This window comes from Nakaseomyces glabratus, chromosome K (genome assembly GCF_010111755.1).
Source record: "Nakaseomyces glabratus chromosome K, complete sequence".
Lineage (NCBI taxonomy): Eukaryota > Fungi > Ascomycota > Saccharomycetes > Saccharomycetales > Saccharomycetaceae > Nakaseomyces > Nakaseomyces glabratus.
The window spans coordinates 1,234,712-1,256,460 of NC_088961.1; the positions used below are offsets into that span (position 1 = coordinate 1,234,712).

At 36.5% G+C, this 21,749-nt stretch overlaps 5 protein-coding genes across 5 annotated transcripts; 2 read left to right on the forward strand and 3 right to left on the reverse strand.

Annotated features, from left to right (window-relative positions):
* Positions 1-2,709: 2,709 nt before the first annotated feature.
* Positions 2,710-7,758, forward strand: RIM15 (protein kinase RIM15; the record flags this gene model as incomplete). Its single annotated transcript, XM_448762.1, has 1 exon — positions 2,710-7,758. One exon carries the CDS (start codon positions 2,710-2,712, stop codon positions 7,756-7,758), a length of 5,049 nt encoding a protein of 1,682 aa, XP_448762.1.
* Positions 7,759-7,844: 86 nt separating this feature from the next.
* On the reverse strand, positions 7,845-11,183 carry MIL1 (Mil1p; the record flags this gene model as incomplete). Its single annotated transcript, XM_448763.1, has 1 exon — positions 7,845-11,183. The coding sequence occupies one exon, from the start codon at positions 11,181-11,183 to the stop codon at positions 7,845-7,847; it is 3,339 nt and encodes a 1,112-aa protein (XP_448763.1).
* Positions 11,184-12,610: 1,427 nt separating this feature from the next.
* MOB2 (Mob2p) lies at positions 12,611-13,588 on the forward strand (the record flags this gene model as incomplete). Its single annotated transcript, XM_448764.1, has 1 exon — positions 12,611-13,588. The coding sequence occupies one exon, from the start codon at positions 12,611-12,613 to the stop codon at positions 13,586-13,588; it is 978 nt and encodes a 325-aa protein (XP_448764.1).
* A 303-nt stretch (positions 13,589-13,891) lies between these two features.
* Positions 13,892-17,872, reverse strand: RPO41 (DNA-directed RNA polymerase; the record flags this gene model as incomplete). Its single annotated transcript, XM_448765.1, has 1 exon — positions 13,892-17,872. One exon carries the CDS (start codon positions 17,870-17,872, stop codon positions 13,892-13,894), a length of 3,981 nt encoding a protein of 1,326 aa, XP_448765.1.
* A 1,878-nt stretch (positions 17,873-19,750) lies between these two features.
* TUB2 (beta-tubulin) lies at positions 19,751-21,109 on the reverse strand (the record flags this gene model as incomplete). Its single annotated transcript, XM_448766.1, has 1 exon — positions 19,751-21,109. One exon carries the CDS (start codon positions 21,107-21,109, stop codon positions 19,751-19,753), a length of 1,359 nt encoding a protein of 452 aa, XP_448766.1.
* Between the last annotated feature and the right edge of the window lie 640 nt (positions 21,110-21,749).

Below are 21,749 nucleotides of genomic sequence, written 5' to 3' on the forward strand. Positions count from 1 at the left end.
ATCGGTACAAAAAATTGGTGCCCATTCGTTATATCCGTTGGGTACAAAGTAAATAAAAAATCCTGGTTTAGTTTTATTGCCGGAAATATTTCCATGGATATGTCCTTACGTTAGGTAATATCATTCATTTTGTGTACATTTCACAATGGTAAATCCATACGTGCTTTCAAGACATAACATTCGTGGAGAAGTTTTACCCCTGTTTTTCATTATAATAGTAAAAGCCTCAGGGACAAGGTTTCTGCTATAAAACTTAATAAATGACAATCCCGTTATTAAGGACATCTCTATTATGATAACACAGTTGGCCTGAGCGATTGTTTTGACCAATCGTGAAGTTTATTTTGGAGAGTGTTCTTAAACCTAAGAACTTGAGACTATCATTTTTGAAGAGCGATTGTAAGAAAATTATTGTAGCTTCTATAAAAATAACTTTTGACTAAAGTGCAATTCTCAACCATTGTCCAAGGCTCTAAAATAATGTAAGACACTAAAATGGCCTTCAATTCCAATTAGACAATGGAGAACCCACAAAATATGATAAAAATTAGGGGAATAATTAACAGAATAGAAATTCTGTAAATATTTGTCTAGCTTGGAATGGTGTTTTATCCGAGTTATAGAGCGCCTTCTAACATGTTACGATTGTTAGATAATATCTTCAATTTTAACCTATTTACATTTATCCAGTAAATTTTACTAATGCGGGGATTGCATTGTTAACCCCATATTTGTTTTCAAGAGACAATCCATAGGAAGGTATTATCAACAAACAATAATAAAATTTACTTATGTTTTTGGACTAAAAGATCATTTTTCTATTGTTTAATTAGTTCATTCTTAAAAAAAGGAAGATTTGTCTTTGCACTAGTTCTTCTTACATGTCTCAAGCTTAGCTTAGACCCAGCTCTATACAATGATCGTTACTTGCAAAAAAAATACAAAATACCTCAACAGTTTCTGTACTGTTATTAGCTAGCATTCACCATTAAATTGAGAGTTCGTAATTAACAAATATGTTATTTTTAGTTTTAGAATTATGAGATATTAGTAACTAATAATAAGACAATAACAATCGCAATGAAATACCAACTCAGAACTGTGCTGCATTTCTTTGTAGCCAAATATTTCTTACAGTACAGAAAGAATGGAATCTAATAATAGTATAATCTATTGATTCTACCATTATCAGAGCCACTCATCATAATAAAAATTTCCAACAAAAATGTCTGCGTCCGATAGATGAAACTATCGCTAATAAAAAGGGAAGCTGTAAGCAATTGCATAGCATACCAACAAGGATGGCTATCAAATGTAATCGTATTCAAATCCTACTCGATAAACACAATGCCTATGCACATGAACCCTGCTCACCTTCGACTAAAATAGAGTCTTCTTCCACCCCCCCCCATTCGGGTGACTCAGCTTCACTTTCGCACAGACCAAGAGAACAATGGAGATTTACAAACTGCTCAAAAACCATTGAGAGCAGAAGAATACCTCTCACATATTACTGCCCTGCGGATTTCATGTACAACCAAACAACTTGCCCATTCAGGAATTGAACTCCCAGAAAGAACTGCATAACCACATCCGTACCCGAAAAACTCGCTATGAAAGAACTTTCTCTCAGAAAATTCAGGGAGGAAACAAAATTCCTTAATGGAGAACAAAGCGACCTGTATTCTGCACAAGCGAGCACGCACAACCAAAAAAAAACTGGATGCTGCCCACAAATTGAATCTCACAATGGGAAGGGGGCTCTCACCCCCCCCATTGAAATTCAATTTTGGGAGCAAAGTTCATGATTTCTTCTATTTTATTTTTCGTTTTTCAGGGCGAACTGGTAATTTTGAGGAGACTGAGAATTGAACCCTGGAAAATTGAATTACATCGTTTTAGGGCGTGAAGTGACGAGCGATAGTGAATCACATTCATGGATAGAATCACATTTAGATGTAGAAGTTCCACAAATGTGTACTTTGAAGGAACTTCATTTGTTTGATGATTTTTTGAATGACGCTTGCTCTTGAGGTATAAGCCTGTTAGATACGATAATTGTATGCTGATTTATACAAGGCTAGTACGCAATTACCTCAACTATTTATTACCTAGCACGAGCACTTTATAATTACGCAGCAGGGATTAAATTGAAGGTCTCTCTTTTTTTTTTTCCTTATAATTGGTTGGCAGGCCTTGGCACCTGTGCAATAGTATTCGGACCATTTTTTAAGATAATCACATCTGTAAGCATCTTGCATTATTGTTCTGATTCCAGGATATAAACGAAATACATCGGACATTCTAAGAAATACGCTAGAACTGATTTATAATATAATACTGCATAATTGGAGGGCTCCAGTTCAAGCTGAAAAACTAAACTCCACAATATTTGTTGGTTTACAAAAATTTGACAAGCAGTGATCACTCTTATCCGGTATATCTACTCAGAGTTGATAGAGAGCAAGCAATAACTTTAATAGTGTCATCAATTCTAATATACCAAATCGCAATTGGCAGACGTGACTTTCAGAACCAAAAATCTGAGAGAAGGTAATTGTAATATAATATTAGAAAAAGAAACCCAACTATTCTTTTCGATCGAGTTTAGTATACACATTACTGAAGGACTAAGAGTCGCTGTGTCCTGAAAGAAACACAATAAAGACGCAATCTATTCTGACAATTACAGGCAGTATTAAGAAAGCCATGAATAGTATAAGTGACGACAGCTATGATAACGACGCAGAGATGGAAGACATAAATTCAACAAGAAATATGATAGGTACGCCTACTGATACACTGCATCTATCACACAATAACTCTCCAGATAATGACACTAATTCACAATCTTCCTCAAATTATGAAAAATATTTACGACTTGCAACAGAAAATAATCAATGTATGATATTAGAATTGGAGCTCAACGGCAAAATACGATACATCACAAAACAACCATGGGAAAACATTGTGGGAACAAAGGTACCCGATAATATAGAAGATTTAATAGAAGGAACTGATCAAGATAGACAAGTTTTCAAAGAAACCACAGACATGATGCTGATTAATGATAACACTAGCTACACTGTAACCTTTACAACTAAAAGTACAAAAACAGAAGGGGAATGGCAAGATTACAATGATAGTCAAGAAGGATTTATTATTTTGGAAGCATGCGGCATTTTAATCCATGATAGCAAAACAGAGTTGCCATCCCATACTATGTGGATCGTTAAACCATATCATCTCGACTGGCATGCTAATGAAATTGATAATATCTTACCAATCGAATTTATAAAGAAGCTTGGATTTGGTGCAACTATCTTTGCGGAGTACTTGAAAGGAGTTGAATATGATATGATATTAAATGAAAACGACTTACCTGTTCCACGATTAGAACTATGCCGAGTTTGTGAATTATATGTGCCAGCATGGTGGTTAGAAACGCATTCCTATCTTTGTGTATGTGAACATAAAATTAGATCTGTAATCCAATTACTACATGACAACTTAGAAGATAGATTAGAGATACTACAGAATTTTAAATCGAAATTTCAGGATGAAGATAAATCACAAAAAGAAGAAAAGGATATAAGCTCTCTTGAACTTGAATATAACAGTGTTCCAATAAAAGGCACTAGATCGAGGGCTTTTTTTGAAACTATTATTGATGAACTTATTGATTTATGCAATGCGGCCATTAACATTAACCCAAGTGAGTATCATGAAACGACGGCAAATGAACTGACAGAACAGGACCAACAAAGATCTGACTCTGTATCTTGTAAGAATAATATTAATTTATTGTTACTACCTGGCGAAAAGATGATGAAAAATCAGAATGTCCATCAAGCAGAATTCACATACCAATTCTCACCCACTTCGAAAACCAATATTGAGACTATCCAAAATTGGTCCCCAGATTTTGACTTAACTGCAGAGAACATTAAGGATGAAGGCCTCTCATTATTGGTAAATGAGACAATGGATATTATAAAGAAAAAGGTTGATGCTATAATGAGATTAGATAATGCCATGACTTATAACTTAAGAATAAAAAATGAGGTTAATAGTTATGTTCTACAGAGCGTTAAAGAGCAAGTAGAAAATAACAAGCTAAAATTTAATCACTCATTGAATTTACCGCTACAAAATTCAGAATTTGCTACCAATACGGGACAGAATAGGTATGATGCTGATCAAGAACAGGAAAGCTCACAAAACGAACTTTGTGATCAAATCATAAAGCCACAGCCTAGATTGTTTACTGCATCATATTTAACAAACAATGAAATACCAATAACTAAGACTGATAATATTTCGGGAAGTAAAGATGATAATAGCAAGCTATTGAATAGATATGATAACGTTTACGAAAATGATCAGGTATCACAGATTAATAGGAGTTCTGTATCAGAGATTATAGACTATCCTTCTGATCCCAATTTTCATCGGAGCATCAGATCTCGTTCTCTTACACCAAAGCAAAGGTTAGATTATTCTGCTGGTCCTGTTTCTAACATTTTACTTTCAGGTCAGAATACATCTACTCTGTCGAGCAGTTCTGGGACACAATCAGAATTAGTGACCAAGAATAATACTCCAAATGAAGTCCTGAAAAACAATAATCAAAGCAGCACGCCACATTCAAACTCTAGTGGACCGGTGTTGCTACCAAAATTATCAACAAGCATTTCTCTTACTCCTAGGAGGGGCTCACCTTTACCTTCAACAGTGAACCATAACCTTAACAACTCTAGGTTATCAAACGGTGTTATACAGGGGGCATCTACATCTTATAATAGATCACTGAACATGGAGAAATCACCAGTCATTTCTCCATTTTCAAATGAAAACTCCTATAATCAACATGAACATAATTCAATTACTAACACACTACAAACAATAAATTCACCGACTTTCAACCACTCAAATTTATCAGTAAGTAACTCACATGTTAATTTAAGCAATTCTGTTTCCAGCAACCAGCCCTTGTCCCCTCTATTGCTAGCTACATCCCAGATGAAACCTCTGACTCCCAGCATAAAGGATTATGATATTATCAAACCGATTAGTAAGGGTGCTTACGGAAGTGTATACTTGGCTCGTAAAAAGCTAACCGGTGATTATTTTGCCATAAAAGTACTTCGCAAGTCTGATATGATTGCTAAAAATCAAGTAACCAACGTAAAGTCAGAGAGAGCGATTATGATGGTTCAGAGCGATAAACCTTACGTGGCAAGGTTATACGCAACGTTCCAAAATAAAGATAACTTATTTTTGGTTATGGAATATCTGCCTGGTGGTGATTTAGCAACATTGCTTAAGATGATGGGTTGCTTACCTGATGAATGGGTTAAACAGTACTTGTCAGAGATCATCATTGGGGTCGAAGATATGCATAATAATGGTATTATTCACCATGACCTTAAACCTGAGAATCTACTTATCGATGTGTCAGGGCATCTCAAACTGACTGATTTTGGTTTATCCCGTGCAGGGCTGGTTAAGCGTCATAGGCATATTCCGAAGCCTATCTCATTAAGTAATGCTGATACTAGAAGCAATATTGATTCACATCCTACAAGCCATTTATCAACTCCTGAAATTATATCTTTAGACCACAGACCCTCTCTCAACTCTGCTGTAAAAAACCGTAAAAGGTCATCATTGAAACAAGATATCTTGGAGAACAATCTACAGGCAGTGCTGCTAACAAACGAATTTTCAGCCGGATCTGAACAGGAGCGTTTAAAAGAGAGATTTCAACGAAATAGCATGGACTATACTCCTGAAACTTCTTCCATGAAACGCAGTGAATCTCAGCAGTCATTTTTAGACATATCTCGATCTAGTACTCCACCACCATATCAAAATATAACATCAACCCCTATGAAATTAAGAACAAATTCCATTACCTATGCTGAAAATAATTTCAATATAAACGAAGCCAGCAACTCTCCAAGTACAGATTTGATACTTTTCAATCCAGAGGATTCCAAACAGGACAAGAGGTTTTTTGGAACTCCAGACTATCTTGCACCAGAAACAATTGAAGGAACAGGTGAAGATAACCAATGTGATTGGTGGTCAGTGGGATGTATATTGTTTGAGATGGTTTTTGGATACCCACCATTCCATGCTGAGACACCGGATCAGGTGTTTAGAAACATTTTAGAAGGAAAAATTGATTGGCCGATATTTGATTCCATAGAGGAAGAACGGGAATACATTTCTCCGGAGGCGAAGGACCTTATAATGAAGTTTTTAATTACTGATCCACATAAAAGGTTGGGATACAATGGTACAGAAGAGATAAAAAACCATCCATATTTTAAGGATGTTAAATGGGATCATGTCTATGATGAAACAGCATCTTACGTTCCAAATATTGAAGACCCAGAAGATACTGACTATTTTGATCTCCGTGGAGCTACTCTGCAAGACTTTGGAGATGACAACGATGAAGATGCTGTATTAGAATCCGACGGTGATGCTATAGATATTGGGCAGAACCCTAATAAATTTAGCTCCCATAAATTAAGTGTGGGATCTGTGCTGGAATCTGTTTCTGTAAGCAATAAGCCAGCTCATTCAGGGCCAATGCTGTCACCTTCTATCCCAAGTCATCTAAGAGATAATTCAAAGCGAACTGGAAAACTTAATGATAAACAAACTGAATTTGGCTCATTTTATTTTAGAAACCTTTCTGCTCTGGATAAGGCAAATAAAGATGCGATAAATAGATTAAAGAGTGAACACTTAACTGAATCTAAAGGGAGGCACCGAAGAACATCTTCGAGTTCATTGGTAGGTTACATTTCAGACAGCTCATCTAAAATGAGGGTGTCTAAATTGGGGGGGATTGCTACTCCACCAGTTGGATTTGTTATAAATAAAGCCAATAAACATGATACTTTAGGGTTAAGATCTTATTCACCCGAAAGAAGTATTAGCTTGGAAGCAACACCTTCCTCCCATTTCAACCATTCTTCCGAATCTGGAAAGGATTCAAACTCAATACATCATGGTAATATGGGAAGTGACCTTGACTCACCTTCGGGTCTAAAGTTTAAGTCTCCTCTCTCTCCTTCTACACCTTATTCTAGTTTGAATACGGCACAAACAACGCCCAATACAGCCAAATTTAACAGATCAAGACTACTTTCTCATCCCAACTCTCAAAGAACGGTTAGTACACACCGTACAGACTCAGGTGATCTATCTAATGAAGAAGCTGAAAGGCTGCATGCGGTATATCGGGTTAATTCACTGAAATATAGGAGAAAAAGTGGTCGGAAGAGCTCAGGTGTCAATGATGTGGGCTACCGTATGGATATTTTGGTGTGCGAACCAATTCCTATACATCGTTACCGTGTTACTAGAGACTTAGAAAGCGTAGGCTGTACAGTTGTTAGTGTTGGTGCTGGTGATGAGCTTGTTAGCCGTGCAAACAGTGGTGTTAAATTTGATTTGATTGTTACCGCCTTAAAACTTCCAAAACTTGGTGCAATTGATATAGTGAAACTCATAAAGCATACAAATGGTATTAACTCTAGAACACCAATAATTGCGATAACCAACTTTTATCATGAAGCCATAAGTGCCAAGGTATTCGATGATGTTCTAGAGAAGCCAATTATGCTTGATGAAATTAGGCATTTGGTTGCTAAGTATGCATTGAAAAAGAGTCAAGAGGAGTCCACTATAGTTAGTGACAGTGATGACGCCATGGTTTACCAAGAAACTTCTAGCTAAACAAAAATATTTGTTATCATGTTAAATGCAGCAAATATCAATCTTGAAACTAATGGTTAATGCTATGTAATAGATAAATATATTCCTTATATATCATCAGGAAATGAATATTCGACATTCTTTTTGAGATGTGCTGCTGGGTCATCGTCGGGTAAAATTGTTTTTCCAGCACTTAATAATTGAAAAGAATTAGGAGTTTGCGGTGATTTTGGTGCTAGGTTTGGGAATGTATCAGCGTTCAAATGCAGATTATCTGAATTTGTTTTCTCTGATTCTAAAGCTACTACATCAGATGGAAGAGATTGAGTATTTAATTCTTCCGAGCTACCCTGTTTTTCTCTTTCAGCCTTCATTGCCGCTTTAAGTACTTCTAATTCATGCAGAAGAGCACCATGGTCAACAATTGCGCCATCTTTCTTCTTCTTAATTTTGGCCTCATGTGACGGCGACTCTGAAATATCTCTACCTTCTTCAACGGCTTCCTCTACCATTGTTTGCCATTTGGACTTTTTCGGTTTCAGCCATTTAGAAACCCAACCATTTGATTTCTTTTTCTCACTCAATTTCTTTTGTGCTGCATCAACATCATTAATTAGTTTCCTTTTTCTTTTAAATTCGTCTGGATCCACCGTTTCTTCTATCTCAGCAAATTCTTCGCTGAGTACAGCAATTCCAAGCTTTTTCAATAGTTTGGGCATATTGCTACGATAACTTAAATGACCATCGACAATCTCAGTACAATTATAGTTATCAATCCCTTCTATACCTTCAACTGGTGATATACCCATGATAGAGCGGAAGCCACCTGCGGTTGCTCTGAACAGATAAGCTAAAAGCCAGTCAATATCCGAATAACAATTAACAAATCTGCCACTCACTACAGATCTAGCCATAACCAGCTGATCTTTTTTGTTTACGACAGGAGTACCAAAGATAAATACATTTTCAACAATTCCAAGGGCATTTTTTCGGCAAAGTTCAACTAAGCACGATAAAATAACTCTGGCCCCAAGGGAGAATCCTATCAGAGTCACAGGTCTTTCACCTAAATTTCTACCAATTAATGTATCAGCAAGGATCAGACCAGCTGACCATGCTCTGTCTAAAGACACATTCCATGGATTATCTAAAATGTAACCTAATTTAGATAATGCCATAGGTAATTGAATGGCGGACATTAGACCGGTCAAAATTGTAGCACCTAACACTTGTTGGATTGTTTGTGTAAATACTTCGCTCGCAACAATACCTATCGTTTGACCCATGGACTTCAGCATCTCTGGTTCCCAATATAAAGAAAACAGATCTCCTTCAACTGGATCTACTGTTGAGAACGGCAGACGAACATCATCATCATTACCAACCATCCAACCAGATACATTAATTATTAGATTAACTCGTCTATTATTGTGAAGAGGTAAAAATTCAAATGTGCGAACGCTGCCCATCCTTTTTGACATACCTCTGGCACCGATATTGGCTCCAATAGCTGTACTTGATAGTGCCACAATTGTTGTCCCACCGACACCTGTTAAAAATCCTGTAGCACCTGTTACTCCGATTGTGGATAACCCAGCAGCAATACCGGCACCAATTACCGGTGCTAGTAATCCTCCACTCAAACCAAGTACAAGGGATCCACCGACCATAGCTAAACCAACATATGCCATTTTTCTTCTTTTTCTCTTCTTTCTTCTATCTTTCATGTGATCTTGTTCATCCCAAACCTGATCATCAGTTGACTGTTCTAAATCTAAGGAATCTGTTACGCGCTTTTCAAATTCACAAACCTCAATTTTTGTTATTTTTAGTGCTTCAGCAAATTTGATTAGGAGCGTCCTTGATCTTGAATCATAAGTAGAATTTTGCAGGAGTACCAAAAATAAATCGCAAATTATAGTCCAAGCCACATCAACATTAAGCTTATCTCTATCGCTAATATTCTCTGGGTTTATTACTTTATTGGGGGCTGTTGTTCTATTGTCGTTATCGTTGCTTTTCATTTCATTGTCTGGCTCCACAATACTAATGCTGCTGTTCTTTTGAATGAAATCCAAACTTTCTTCATTGATTGCAGAGTTTACTGGGCCGGCAGGAGTTTTAACATTCTCTCTGTTGTTGGGTACTTTGGCTGTGCTGTCGTCAATTGCAGTATTCTGAGAAAGTTTACTTGTGACATTTTGAGAAGATACAGACTCATTATTCTCATTATTCGTGACAGAGGAACTGTTATCATTATAATTTACTGAATCATCCCCTTCGTTTTCGCTATTGCTAGTCTTGTGTTCCCATGGATTTTCAATATTCTGAGTTGTTTTTAGACATTTGCAAAGGTCATCAAGTTTTAGTTTATGTAGAGAAACTTTTTCTAGCATTTTTATTTCTTCATCACTAATTTCAAGGTGATCATATAGTCTCTGTAAGGTCACAGTTTTCCAAGCAGCCATATCTTTTTGAGTGAATTGTAATCTTTTGGCAAGTTTCTTGTGTGATTTGATATCCACGCATAAACAGAGAGTAGCAAGGTCAGTACAAAGTTGATTTACTAATACATTAACAGCAGCAGCGTATGCAAATTTTTCCATATCGTTTAATAGCAGTTTTGTAACATTTAATTGTGCTTCCGGGTTTATATCATCTATTGGGTCGATTCCATCTTCAAATTCGTCATAATCTTCTTTAGATTGTAGTGAAACCGTGCTTGATTTATGTGAAAGAGACATTGAACTATCATTTATTTTCTTCAACCGCTTATGATCAAACAGAAAATCCGTTTTGGTATTGGTCACATATGAACGTTGTGCTTGTTGTTCGCCAGCAATTTTGGTATAAGCAAACACTTTCTGTTTGCTATCATTTGTGACAGTAGTTGCCGTTGAATGATTTTCCACTGAATCTAAATTGCTTAGCTCGACTTCACCCTTTTGACCATAGATATTGTAAGATGATATCGTAGGCATCTCCTGCCATGTCCCATCATCACTAGAATCGCTCTCACTATTATTTGTCTCATGAGAGATCGGTGTAATATCTGATAAACTAGGTGTTTCTGGTGTGTTTACCACTCCTTCCACACCATAAGGTCCAGTAATTGTGGTATTCCTATTTCCAGAATTAGAGCTATCGTATTCATCATTATCTCCATCTATATGGCTATCGGAAGAAGATCCATCACTATCATCGTCAGAAGTAGAAGCACTTACAACTTCATTCATCGGTATATATCCAAAATCAATCTCATCATCCGAGATATCATTGTGTTCATCATCAGAAGATTTCTGAGCATCATCTTGACTTTTTGATTCAGAATAATCAATGCCCAACCCTATCTGTTCAGATTCTATATTTTGATTGCCACCGCTCGCAACCCGTTTACTGATCTTCAATCCTTTCAGAGCCAGGCCTAGGTCCTCCTGATCCGACATTGGTTTATGAGTATGTTATTATTATATCAGGTACAGTAATGGTGTAACAGTGATGCAAAATTTTTGGAGGTTAAGTGTTATCAGGACTCAGACTATGGGTGTCTCTCTTACTAACCCCGTTCAGGAGTTTTGCAAATATTGACTAAAATAACTTCGTCTATTACACGTATCAGCCGCAAGTTAGCAACGTTCTCAACTGTCGGCAGCAAAAATGAACAAGAACAAATATTCGTAAACTTGTTAACAATAGAATCTCATAGACCCTCGAGAACAGATTATGAGCTTCAAAAAGTACTCCAAGCGCTTGGATCAGGTGTTATGCCCAATCCTGCTCCCCTCATCTATCTGATCCTATACGCAGAAGATGCGCCTAGGATGCCATCTGGTGAAGAAAGACTGAGCTGGCCTCGATGAGATTACAGTGCAGAGAGAATGCCCTTAAATTGACAGAACCTTGGTCACCTGATATATTCGTAGCTAATATATAAAATAAAATCTCGTGCCCTTTCGTATAGCATGTTACGTATTATAATTATACACGTAGTGGTCACGTATTATACAATATTACACGGTTTATCACATGCAAGATTGTTTGCTTACAATAATATTGTAGTCTCTTTGGCCCCATAGTATGGGATGCTGTGTGCTGTGGAGTTGAAGGTTTATTAACCGAGGTTGCAAGTGGTTATAAGAAATTGTATTTTTTCTGATGATACAGTTCTGTTGTCCCTGTATCATAAAGCTGGATATCTTATTGTCGCATGATTTTTACGCTGAAATCGAGTAAATAAATCAAGCTAAACGTTACATTCTTATAAACTACCATGTACCTTTACATACACTATACAGTAGCATGTTCTAAGTACAGACTACTAATGAGCTCAATTCTACGCATCTTTATATTAACAACAGTCAATGACAACGATTCAGTAATTTTCCTCATACTTCATAGCATATCATAAGACATCATCGTAGTTGCAGTTTGTTAAGTTTTTGTTATTTTTTTTTTTTGGCAAAATGCGCATTGAAATCCCACACACAACTAAGAAATATTTATTTGATCTACGTTTAAATAGGATCATGAGCAACTGAATTACTCTATTTATATGGACTAGGAATCATATACTATTACTCCTTAACTCATAACACCAACAACAACCAAAACAGTTGTGCCTTTTGTCCTGCGAACTGTCCTATTTATTCATTTTGACTGGAGCTACTATTGTACAGACAAGATCAACAAATCTAAAAGCCACGGGATTTCTTTTTTTATTGACCATCTGCTGTTTTCAGATTCTGGTAATACCTTAGCTTTGGCCTATAATCCTGTCCATAATTAGCTGAATTTTTACTGTTTCTTAGTCAAAATCACTAAAAAAACTATCTGACAAGCCCACTATAAAAAGAGGATCAAGACTAAAATAACTATGTCTTTCTTTAACTTTAAAGCGTTTGGAAGGAACTCCAAGAAGAATAAGAATGGTGCGAGCAATCTAGGCCCATCTTCAAATGCTGGAACACCCAACACATCTACAAATGCTTCTGTACTGGGCTCTTCACATAACCAGATAATGAACTCTAGTAATACACAAGCTCAGTCAATATATTCCAACCAACCCAGCAGCAGCTCAAAGCTCTCCTTGAGAAAAAATCAGTCTCCAACTCGAACACAATCACCATCTAGACTCTCTCACAATAATAATAATCAAATTTTGCAAGAAAGAGCACAATTATCGCATTCCGGAACAGCTACTAATGATACCCAAAGCCTCTCACAGAGAAGATCAAACTCCCCTGAAAGGTCGAGCTCACAACAAGTCATGTTTTTAAGTGAGCCTTTTGTCAAAACAGCATTAGTGAAAGGGTCTTTTAAAACTATTGTACAACTTCCGAAATATGTGGATCTTGGAGAATGGATTGCATTAAACGTTTTTGAGTTTTTCACAAACCTAAACCACTTCTATGGTGTCATAGCAGAATATGTGACAGCTGATGCATATCCAACGATGAATGCAGGTCCCCACACGGATTACCTTTGGTTGGATGCTAATAATAGACAGGTTTCTTTACCTGCTGGCCAGTATATTGACTTAGCACTGACTTGGATAAACAATAAAGTTAATGATAAGTCTTTATTCCCAACTAAAAATGGAGTCCCATTTTCTCCAAATTTCTTTAAAGATGTTCAAAGGATAATGATTCAGATGTTCAGGATATTTGGTCATATTTATCACCATCATTTCGATAAGATAGTTCATTTATCGTTAGAAGCACATTGGAACTCTTTCTTCGCCCATTTCATCAGTTTTGTGAAGGAATTCAAAATAATAGATAGAAGAGAAATGTATCCATTGATGCCACTGATAGAGAATTTCGAAAAACAGGGTAAAATTATATATGCTTGAAATCTTATTGTATAGCATGTCAAGTACTCATTTAATGGAATGGCCTAATAACACTCAAATTGTATCTATCTCAAGAAAATAAAACTGATTCAGATACCCAAACCCTATGATGTTACGTATTCAATAATAAGCTAGATCAAGAATATATATATATACCTTGCATACTAAATCTGGTTAACCAACCGATGTTTTTGAATAATAAATATTTCAAATAGTGAATATTTTCTATTAATAGTCGTGAACAATATTTACATGTTTATTCCATTTATATACTTATCTTATTGCATAGTCGTTATTATATCACTAAGAAAAGAAGTATTTGCTATTTCTTAGAACTTCGACATCAAAATTACCCTTTGGAGGAATATCTGGCAGTATTAATGGTGAGATTACAGTCAGAGATTGTACTTCAGAGCCGGAACATTCATACTCGCTCAAGTTCTCGCCCGAATTTTGAAGAATTGTGATAGTGGTTTCAATATTCTTACCTTCTTGAACTTCAGCAGGATCACTTGAATTTATTAGTTCTACCCTTCTCTTTTCTAAATATATTTCATCTGCAAGAGTAGCATTTCTTCCTAAAGTCTTGCTTAGCCTAGCCTTAAATGCCAAAATTTGTTTAGCAAGGGGTGTATTCTTTTTTATTTTCAGTATCCTTAGGTAGTTTTTATAACGTTCATCGAACTCTTCTTTTAGTCTTTGAATTAAATCTACCTCGTGTAACTCAATGAACTTATCACGGATTACTACATTCATTTTATCAACATCTGAGGCGTGAGTCCAGTATGAATCATGAACAGATGCAAAATCTAAGCCATTATCTCTACAGCCAGCAGCAGAGAGTAGCATATGTGATGCATCTAATGAATGGATAAAATTTGGTGGAAAGCCCGCTTTTTGTCTTCTAGAATTTATAGGGTTAATAGCAAAAGGGTCGCTGATAAAGACTGACTGTAGGTTGGTGATAACTTGCTTTTTGCCTGCATCTCTATATGGTTGTACAATTGGCAGACCTAAAGGAGTAGTCCAGATAATAGATGACATGTAGTCAGGTTTATCACCGTTCTTGAATGACTTTTCATCAACATCTAATCTGATAGACTTCGATATCCTCTTAGCACATTCTCCTAGCCAATCTTGAATTAAGTGAGCTCCTTCAAACAGTTCCCTCACCGCAGCAAAAACATGTTTAGCAAGGTATTTTGAAAGCTCTAATGAATATGCTCTGTCATCAAAAATAGCGGTAAGTTGTTTGGCAATTTGAAAGGTAGCTCCAACATAAGTGACACCATATACATTAGTCATCACAGTTTGTTTAACAACTTTTCTACTAACTTTACCTTTCAAGATTAGTGCTTTTTCATCTCCTTTTGCAGCTGCTTTCTCAAGCCGAGCCTCTACTAGTTTTGCAACAAAAGAATACACATCTTGAGGTTTCTCAGAGGGTACTAGATTTACTTGAGTAGCACCTTCTACATCACCTCCTAAAGCCGAGTAGTGTTGTAACCCATTGCAAGTACCATCCTGGTGAACCGGTTGATGAGAAATATAATCTTCTGGATTATCTAGTTTCAATGCCTCGTTCAATTCCATACAAGTAGCAAGAGCTTGCCATGGCTTATCAGCGGTCTTCCACCAGCCCTTACCATTTAAAGGATTTTCTGCAGAATCCTTTATATCCTCTATATGACATTCAGTAAATTTAACTCTATCCTCAAGTGGCACTTTATCAACACCAAACAAGTTAGATAGGTGAACCTTCAGCCAGTTCAATCCATCAGGACCAAGTCTTTTGCCTTTCCAAAATATCAATAAGCTTCTACTTAAATCATTCCCTAGATGGTTGAAATGGGGAGATAGTGGATATGCACGTCCTCTAAAATCCAAGTTATGAGGGAAATAAAATTTTTCGCCTAAAAATGCTCTGGCTATTTCAAGCTTGTAATTCAAATCACACCGCACAGACTTATCTGATGAGTACTTATTTGCCAGCTCCTTGTTCTTTAGTTTCCATTCTCTGATAACGGTTGGGTCTGAACTACGTGGAGGAGGAGGTAATAGCTTTAGTTCATCTTGAATACCAGGGATTTCTAGAAAGTTAGTACCCTCATTCCATACCTTAGAGACAACATCAAAGACCTTGCGATTCACAGTCCAAGCAGTTTCACCCAGCACGTTTAAACCATCATAAATTTTATCAATTGCGCCGGAATCTGAGACTGCTTGTAGATATGCTAGTTGTTCTGGAGAGTCACGCGATCTCACTAAAATTGATTGTGTGTATAGATATCCCCCTGATTTCCAACCCTTCCATGGGCGAGGTTTTACAAGCATTGGTAGAAGTTGGGGTTGTACTGATGCTAATAATCTTTCACCATTTAGTCTATTGATTAAGGCTTTGTGGATTTTGATTATGCCAAGTTTAGAACCATTGTGGTATACATACGTGTGTGCAAAAGCAGGTGCGTCACCATACACTTTTTCTTTAGTTACAGGGTCTGTACCTTCAACACTGACCTTTGCGACATGTATTAAGAAAGAAATAAGTGTAGAACCTATCTTTGCTCTTACAGTTTGAGGCCATATGATTCGGGATTTTTCAATTTCCATAGATCTGAAGGTTCGCTTAGCTGATTGGACGTACCTTTTGAACTCATGTGATTTTTTATTTATATCCTTGAATGTTTGATTTTCACTGTTCAGAAGTTGCTCAGATCTGAATTCGAGTTCAATAGCTTTGGAAACAGAAATAACCGCCCTGGCAGTTCTCATACCGTCAATGACACCGCCTGTAGAATTTAGTTTCAATAATTCAAGGATAGTTATCACACACATTTTTTCAGGGTTAACCAAAGTAAAATATGGTGCATACTCTGATCTACTTGATAATTTTCTTGAAGAAGACTTGGAATTATTAAGTTCCTCAATGCATTTTTTGGCTTCTTTCTTTACTAAAGGCAGCATAGCACTATACCATTCCCATAGTCTACTATTCAATGACTTCTCTATAGAAATGTCCCCTCTTGCCTTTGCCTCCTCAAACTCAAACTTCCATCTTTCTTTCGCAGCCTCCGTGGCTCTCCTTTCTAGCATTTCTTGCCTTTTGAAGTTGAATGTGTTTAATAAATCATCAAATTTTTGTTGATCTTCTGCGTTCTCCAAGGTCTTGTATATTTCAAAAAAATCCACTGATTTGCTTTCATCGATATTCATGATGTTTTTGCTTACTGAATTATCTAGCTCTGAAAGTTTCTTCTTTTGTTCTTCCGTCAATGAAAGTCCCATCAGAGCATGTCTTACAGTTCTCATTCCTATGGTGTCTACCGCTAGGAGTTCGTCAGCATCCTTCTCCACAATAGAGTCTTTAGCAACTTCATCAGTTTTGATTTCAGTTTGTTCTATAATCTTATTATTAGGGTTCTCTGTACTTTGACCTTCCTTAAATTCCATTGCTTGGACACTTGGATTACTTTCAATTGTTTTTTCTGTTATTGTGTTACCCATCACAAGAGGTTTCAGTAGATCAGGGACTTCATCTTCATTAATTAATTTATATTCTAAAAGCAGGCTTTTAAAGTTTTCCACTGTCAAGACATCGATATTTGAAAGTACATTTCTCCTGTTGCCTACTTTCATCTTAAAATAGTTTTGTATCTGATTAATAGTCGTTACGTGTTCCTGAGGTGTACGTACGTTGGAAAGTGCATGATGCATTAGGATAGCCACTGTTCTATCGTTAAACATAATATTTGGGAAGACATCTCTTATATCTTTCAAAACTTTATCGCTCATGCGGTAACAGTCCATGGAACCACCCTGGTGTCTAACAAATGCCAACAAATACATATTGTAGTCATCAATAAAGCTTGATCTGTGAGATTTTATTTGATAAAGCGACTCTAATATAGAAAAAGCTCTGTCGAAGTAATCAGATTTTAAACAAGCTTCCAGTAATGACCATAGTTGCATTACATCACGAGCTTGTGACATAGACAGATTCGCTGCGGCATGAGACTTGTTAAATGTTTGGAAGTTTGCTTCTATGGTGGTTTGCTTTGACTTTTCAAATACAGATGACAAAAAGTTAGCACCTGTATCGAATCTAGGAATGTTATTCTGAGAGCCTCCTAAAATGCTATAGGAAGTAGAAGAGGCTCTTTCAATATCTGTTAGGGAGGATTCTATCGTTGGCTTAAGTAATTTAGATCCTTTTGAGGAAATAGTTCTTATTGTATTTGCAACGATGTATTTTTTGTTAAGCTTCTGGACGTTTTGTCTTAACATGATTGATTTTGATATTGCCTTATGAAGTAATGAATGCTGTTATAGTAACCTGAAGTAAAATTGTAATAAGTTCTGTATCGTATGGTCTTTTTTCTTAGATTTCTTAGATTTTGTGATCTTTAGAAGAATAGTTATGTTTTCAGTTCAATATTTACAGAAAGAAAATTCACAGGAATAAAATATAGTAAAGAGGAAAGGAAAGAATAGTGAACAGTACTAACCAATTTTTAAGTTTATCAGTGTTCTGTTTTATTCACAGGTGTGATGGTTCCTAAACTTTCCAAGAAGTCAGAACAATATTATTGATATATTAAAGTGACTTGGATTGACAGCAATGTATGAACCACCTATTGACTTTCACGTTGCCAAAATGCTATCCTTCGTCCTATCGATTTAACTGATATTTGAAATAGATTACTATCTCGAAATGCATATCAATACAAAGTACAATATTAATAAGAGAACGAATAAGACTAAGTTGATTATTCTACTAATTTGAAGGTTGGGAAGTTTTTTTTCACCTTTCTAGTTACTCTCAGGATCAGCTTGCAGAAAGTTATTTCTTCGGTGCTTTCTTCAGCATATGAAGAAAAACGGGACTGTGATTCCATTTTTTTTTTTTTTTTTTTTGACATAATAGAAGAGAGCAAAAGATAATCCTTTCGAACTTCTTACTGTCGAAGTCCTTCTGTGTAGTAGTGTAAAACTGGTATTTCAATGTATCGGACAGGACTCTGATGGTGGTGAGGACACCTGAAAAATAAAGTCAAAGTTACCTGGTGGGCTTTTTCAGCATTTGTTCTCTGCTTTATTCACGAAACCTTTGAAAGGTACACTAGTGTTCTGTGTTAGCAAGGCGAAAATTTAGTCTTATTTTTGCGTCTTGCCCGGGTTCTCGCTTGGCACTATGCCTCCTCCCCCGCAAAATCGATAGTCGTACTTTCTTGTTACCCACACTAGTAATCACATCGTTAGAGTACCAGCATGGAGGAATATTATTTTTATGCATTGTATATAGAGAATGATAAGCGTGTAGATAAAGGATGTTCATTTACATTATAGAAATTTTATGCGTACCCTATTTTAGAGCTAGCTTTGTAAAGTTACCTGGTTTCAATTACTATATATTATAAAAAGATATAAAAAATAATTAAAAAAATAAATCTTAGAGATATGTTGGTAAAACATATGAAAATCGGAAAAGAAAAATAATAGGAAAGATAATACATAAAGAAAAGGTTTTTAATTATTCATACCAAAATTGGGATTGAGAATAGTAGGCGAAAAAAGATGAGGTATGGTAGTTGATTTTATAACTTTTCAAACGGTGATTAGAAAATAAGTGTAGTAGCTACCATTTAGAATATGTTGCAAGGTACAAAATCGGTAATTAGCCAAGGTATAATGCACGATAGTTTGTGGCTTTCCTTTGACATGAAAAAACATGCTTTTAGTTTCAGACGCTGAAAGAAATGTTGTTATAGACTTGTAGAATATAAGAACTCATCGGTAGTGTTTTGTGTCTGCGATTATCTTTTTATAATCGCAAGAAAGGTATTAGGGTCAGGAATTCAAATGTCAAAAAGCACTTAATCAAGCAGGAGCTTGACGCTATTAGTATAGTTCTATTTTAATTCACGATTTGGTGTAGGCAGACAAATATTTGTTCCATAATATAGATTTAGTTATAATAATGTCCTATTCAACATTATTAGCACTATGGAATCATTTCTTACAGGTTGGGCATCATATAGCTAGAAAAACATGATATTAAATTGAAAAGATGTTAAAGGAATTTAGGTCACTGTGACTGTAGATATAAAAAAAGATGTGGTAGAAATGAAAAATAGTTGTCATATTTTGGAATTATTTTTTTAATTAATCAAAAGTTTCAGGCATTGGCTGTTCTTCCGTTATGTACTCAGCACCTTCCTCTATTTCTTCCTCCACAGTAGCTTCTTGGTATTGTTGATATTCATTTACTAAGTCGGTCATATTAGCTTGAGCCTCTGTGAATTCCATTTCATCCATACCCTCGCTAGTATACCAGTGTAAAAACGCCTTTCTGTTAAACATGGCATTGAATTGGTTACCAACTCTTTTAAATAGTTCTTGGATAGAGGTAGAGTTACCAATAAATGTGGCAGACATGTCCAAATCTTTTGGAGGAACAGAACAAACAGCGGTTTGTACATTGTTTGGAATCCACTCGACAAAATATGAAGAGTTCTTAGTTTGAACCTTGTGCATCTCATCTTCGACCTCCTTGACAGAAACTTTACCTCTGAAGAAAGCTGCCACGGTTAGATATCTACCATTTCTTGGGTCAGCAGCAGCCATCATATTCTTTGAGTCGAACATTTGTTGGGTTAGCTCAGGCACAGTCAATGATCTAAAGGACTGGGAGCCAATGGCTGTTAGTGGTGCATAGCCAACCATGAAGAAATGCAGTCTTGGGAAAGGAACCAAGTTGACGGCCAGTTTCCTCAGATCGGAGTTCAATTGACCTGGGTAACGTAGAGAGGTGGTAACACCAGACATAACACTTGACACAAGATTATTTAGGTCATTGTAAGATGGTTGATTCAACTTCAAAGTTGTTTGGCAAATTTCGTATAGAGCCTCGTTATCGATACAGAAAGTTTCATCTGAGTACTCGACTAATTGGTGAACAGACAGAGTGGCGTTATATGGTTCGACAACAGTGTCAGAAGTCTTTGGAGATGGCAAGACTGAGAATGTTGCCATCATTCTATCAGGAAATTCTTCTCTGATTCTAGATATCAGTAAGGTACCCATACCTGAACCGGTACCACCACCCAAGGAGTGTGTGATCTGGAAACCTTGCAAAGAGTCACAACCTTCGGCTTCACGTCTAATGACGTCCATCACCGAGTCAACCAATTCGGCACCTTCTGTGTAGTGACCTTTAGCCCAAACGTTACCAGCAGAGGATTGGCCGAAGATGTAGTTGTCAGGTCTAAACAAGTTACCAATGTTAGAAGTACGCACGGCATCGATAGTACCTGGTTCCAAATCGACATTGATAGATCTTGGGACCCACTTACCACTAGAGGCCTCGTTGAAGTAAACGCCTAGACGCGATCTTTGGATTTCCTCAGTTCCATGGTAGTTACCGTTATAGTCCAGGCCATGTTCACCACAGATAGTTTCCCAAAATGCGGCACCAATCTGGTTACCACACTGACCAGTAGATATATGGATAATCTCTCTCATTGTATGTTGCTCCTTGTTTAAGTTAGACTATTCAATGGCAAAAAAAAAGTATCAACAACTAAAACAGTTCTCTTTTAAAGTGAAACAAAAACTGACTTGTCTGATATGTGAAATAGTATGTAGCTAGCTGATAATCTTGAAGCTAGGGTATTTGCAGTTATGTAGCCTTTTTGTTTAGCTTTGCTTATTGTTTTTTCTGGTTTTTGAATTCCCGTTGTTATTTATGGCAACGCCAAAGAAAAAAAAATTTCAATTAATAAATGTACAGAAGATTTGTTATTACAAAGAATAGATAAGCTTCAACTACAACTACAATGCGTAAGGTATATCCAAAGGGTGATGTAGGCGACATCGGCGGGGTGTTATTGTTTGAGCACCCCAGGCGTTACACACAGAGGGTATCGCCAACGCTCGATCCCGCTAACACAACTTGTTTTGTTTTGTTTGAGAAAACTCGAAAAGTAAGAAAAAAATCTTCTGTGTGTGATCTCTCTTGCTAGTGCAAATGTGCTGCCTTGCTACGGTGTTTTCTTGGTAAAGATGGGTTGCCAGAATGAGATTTTACCCGGACCTAAAAATACCACTTACCGCATATTGGTATCTATAGATAGAGCCAATTGATACTTTGGTGTTCTCATCC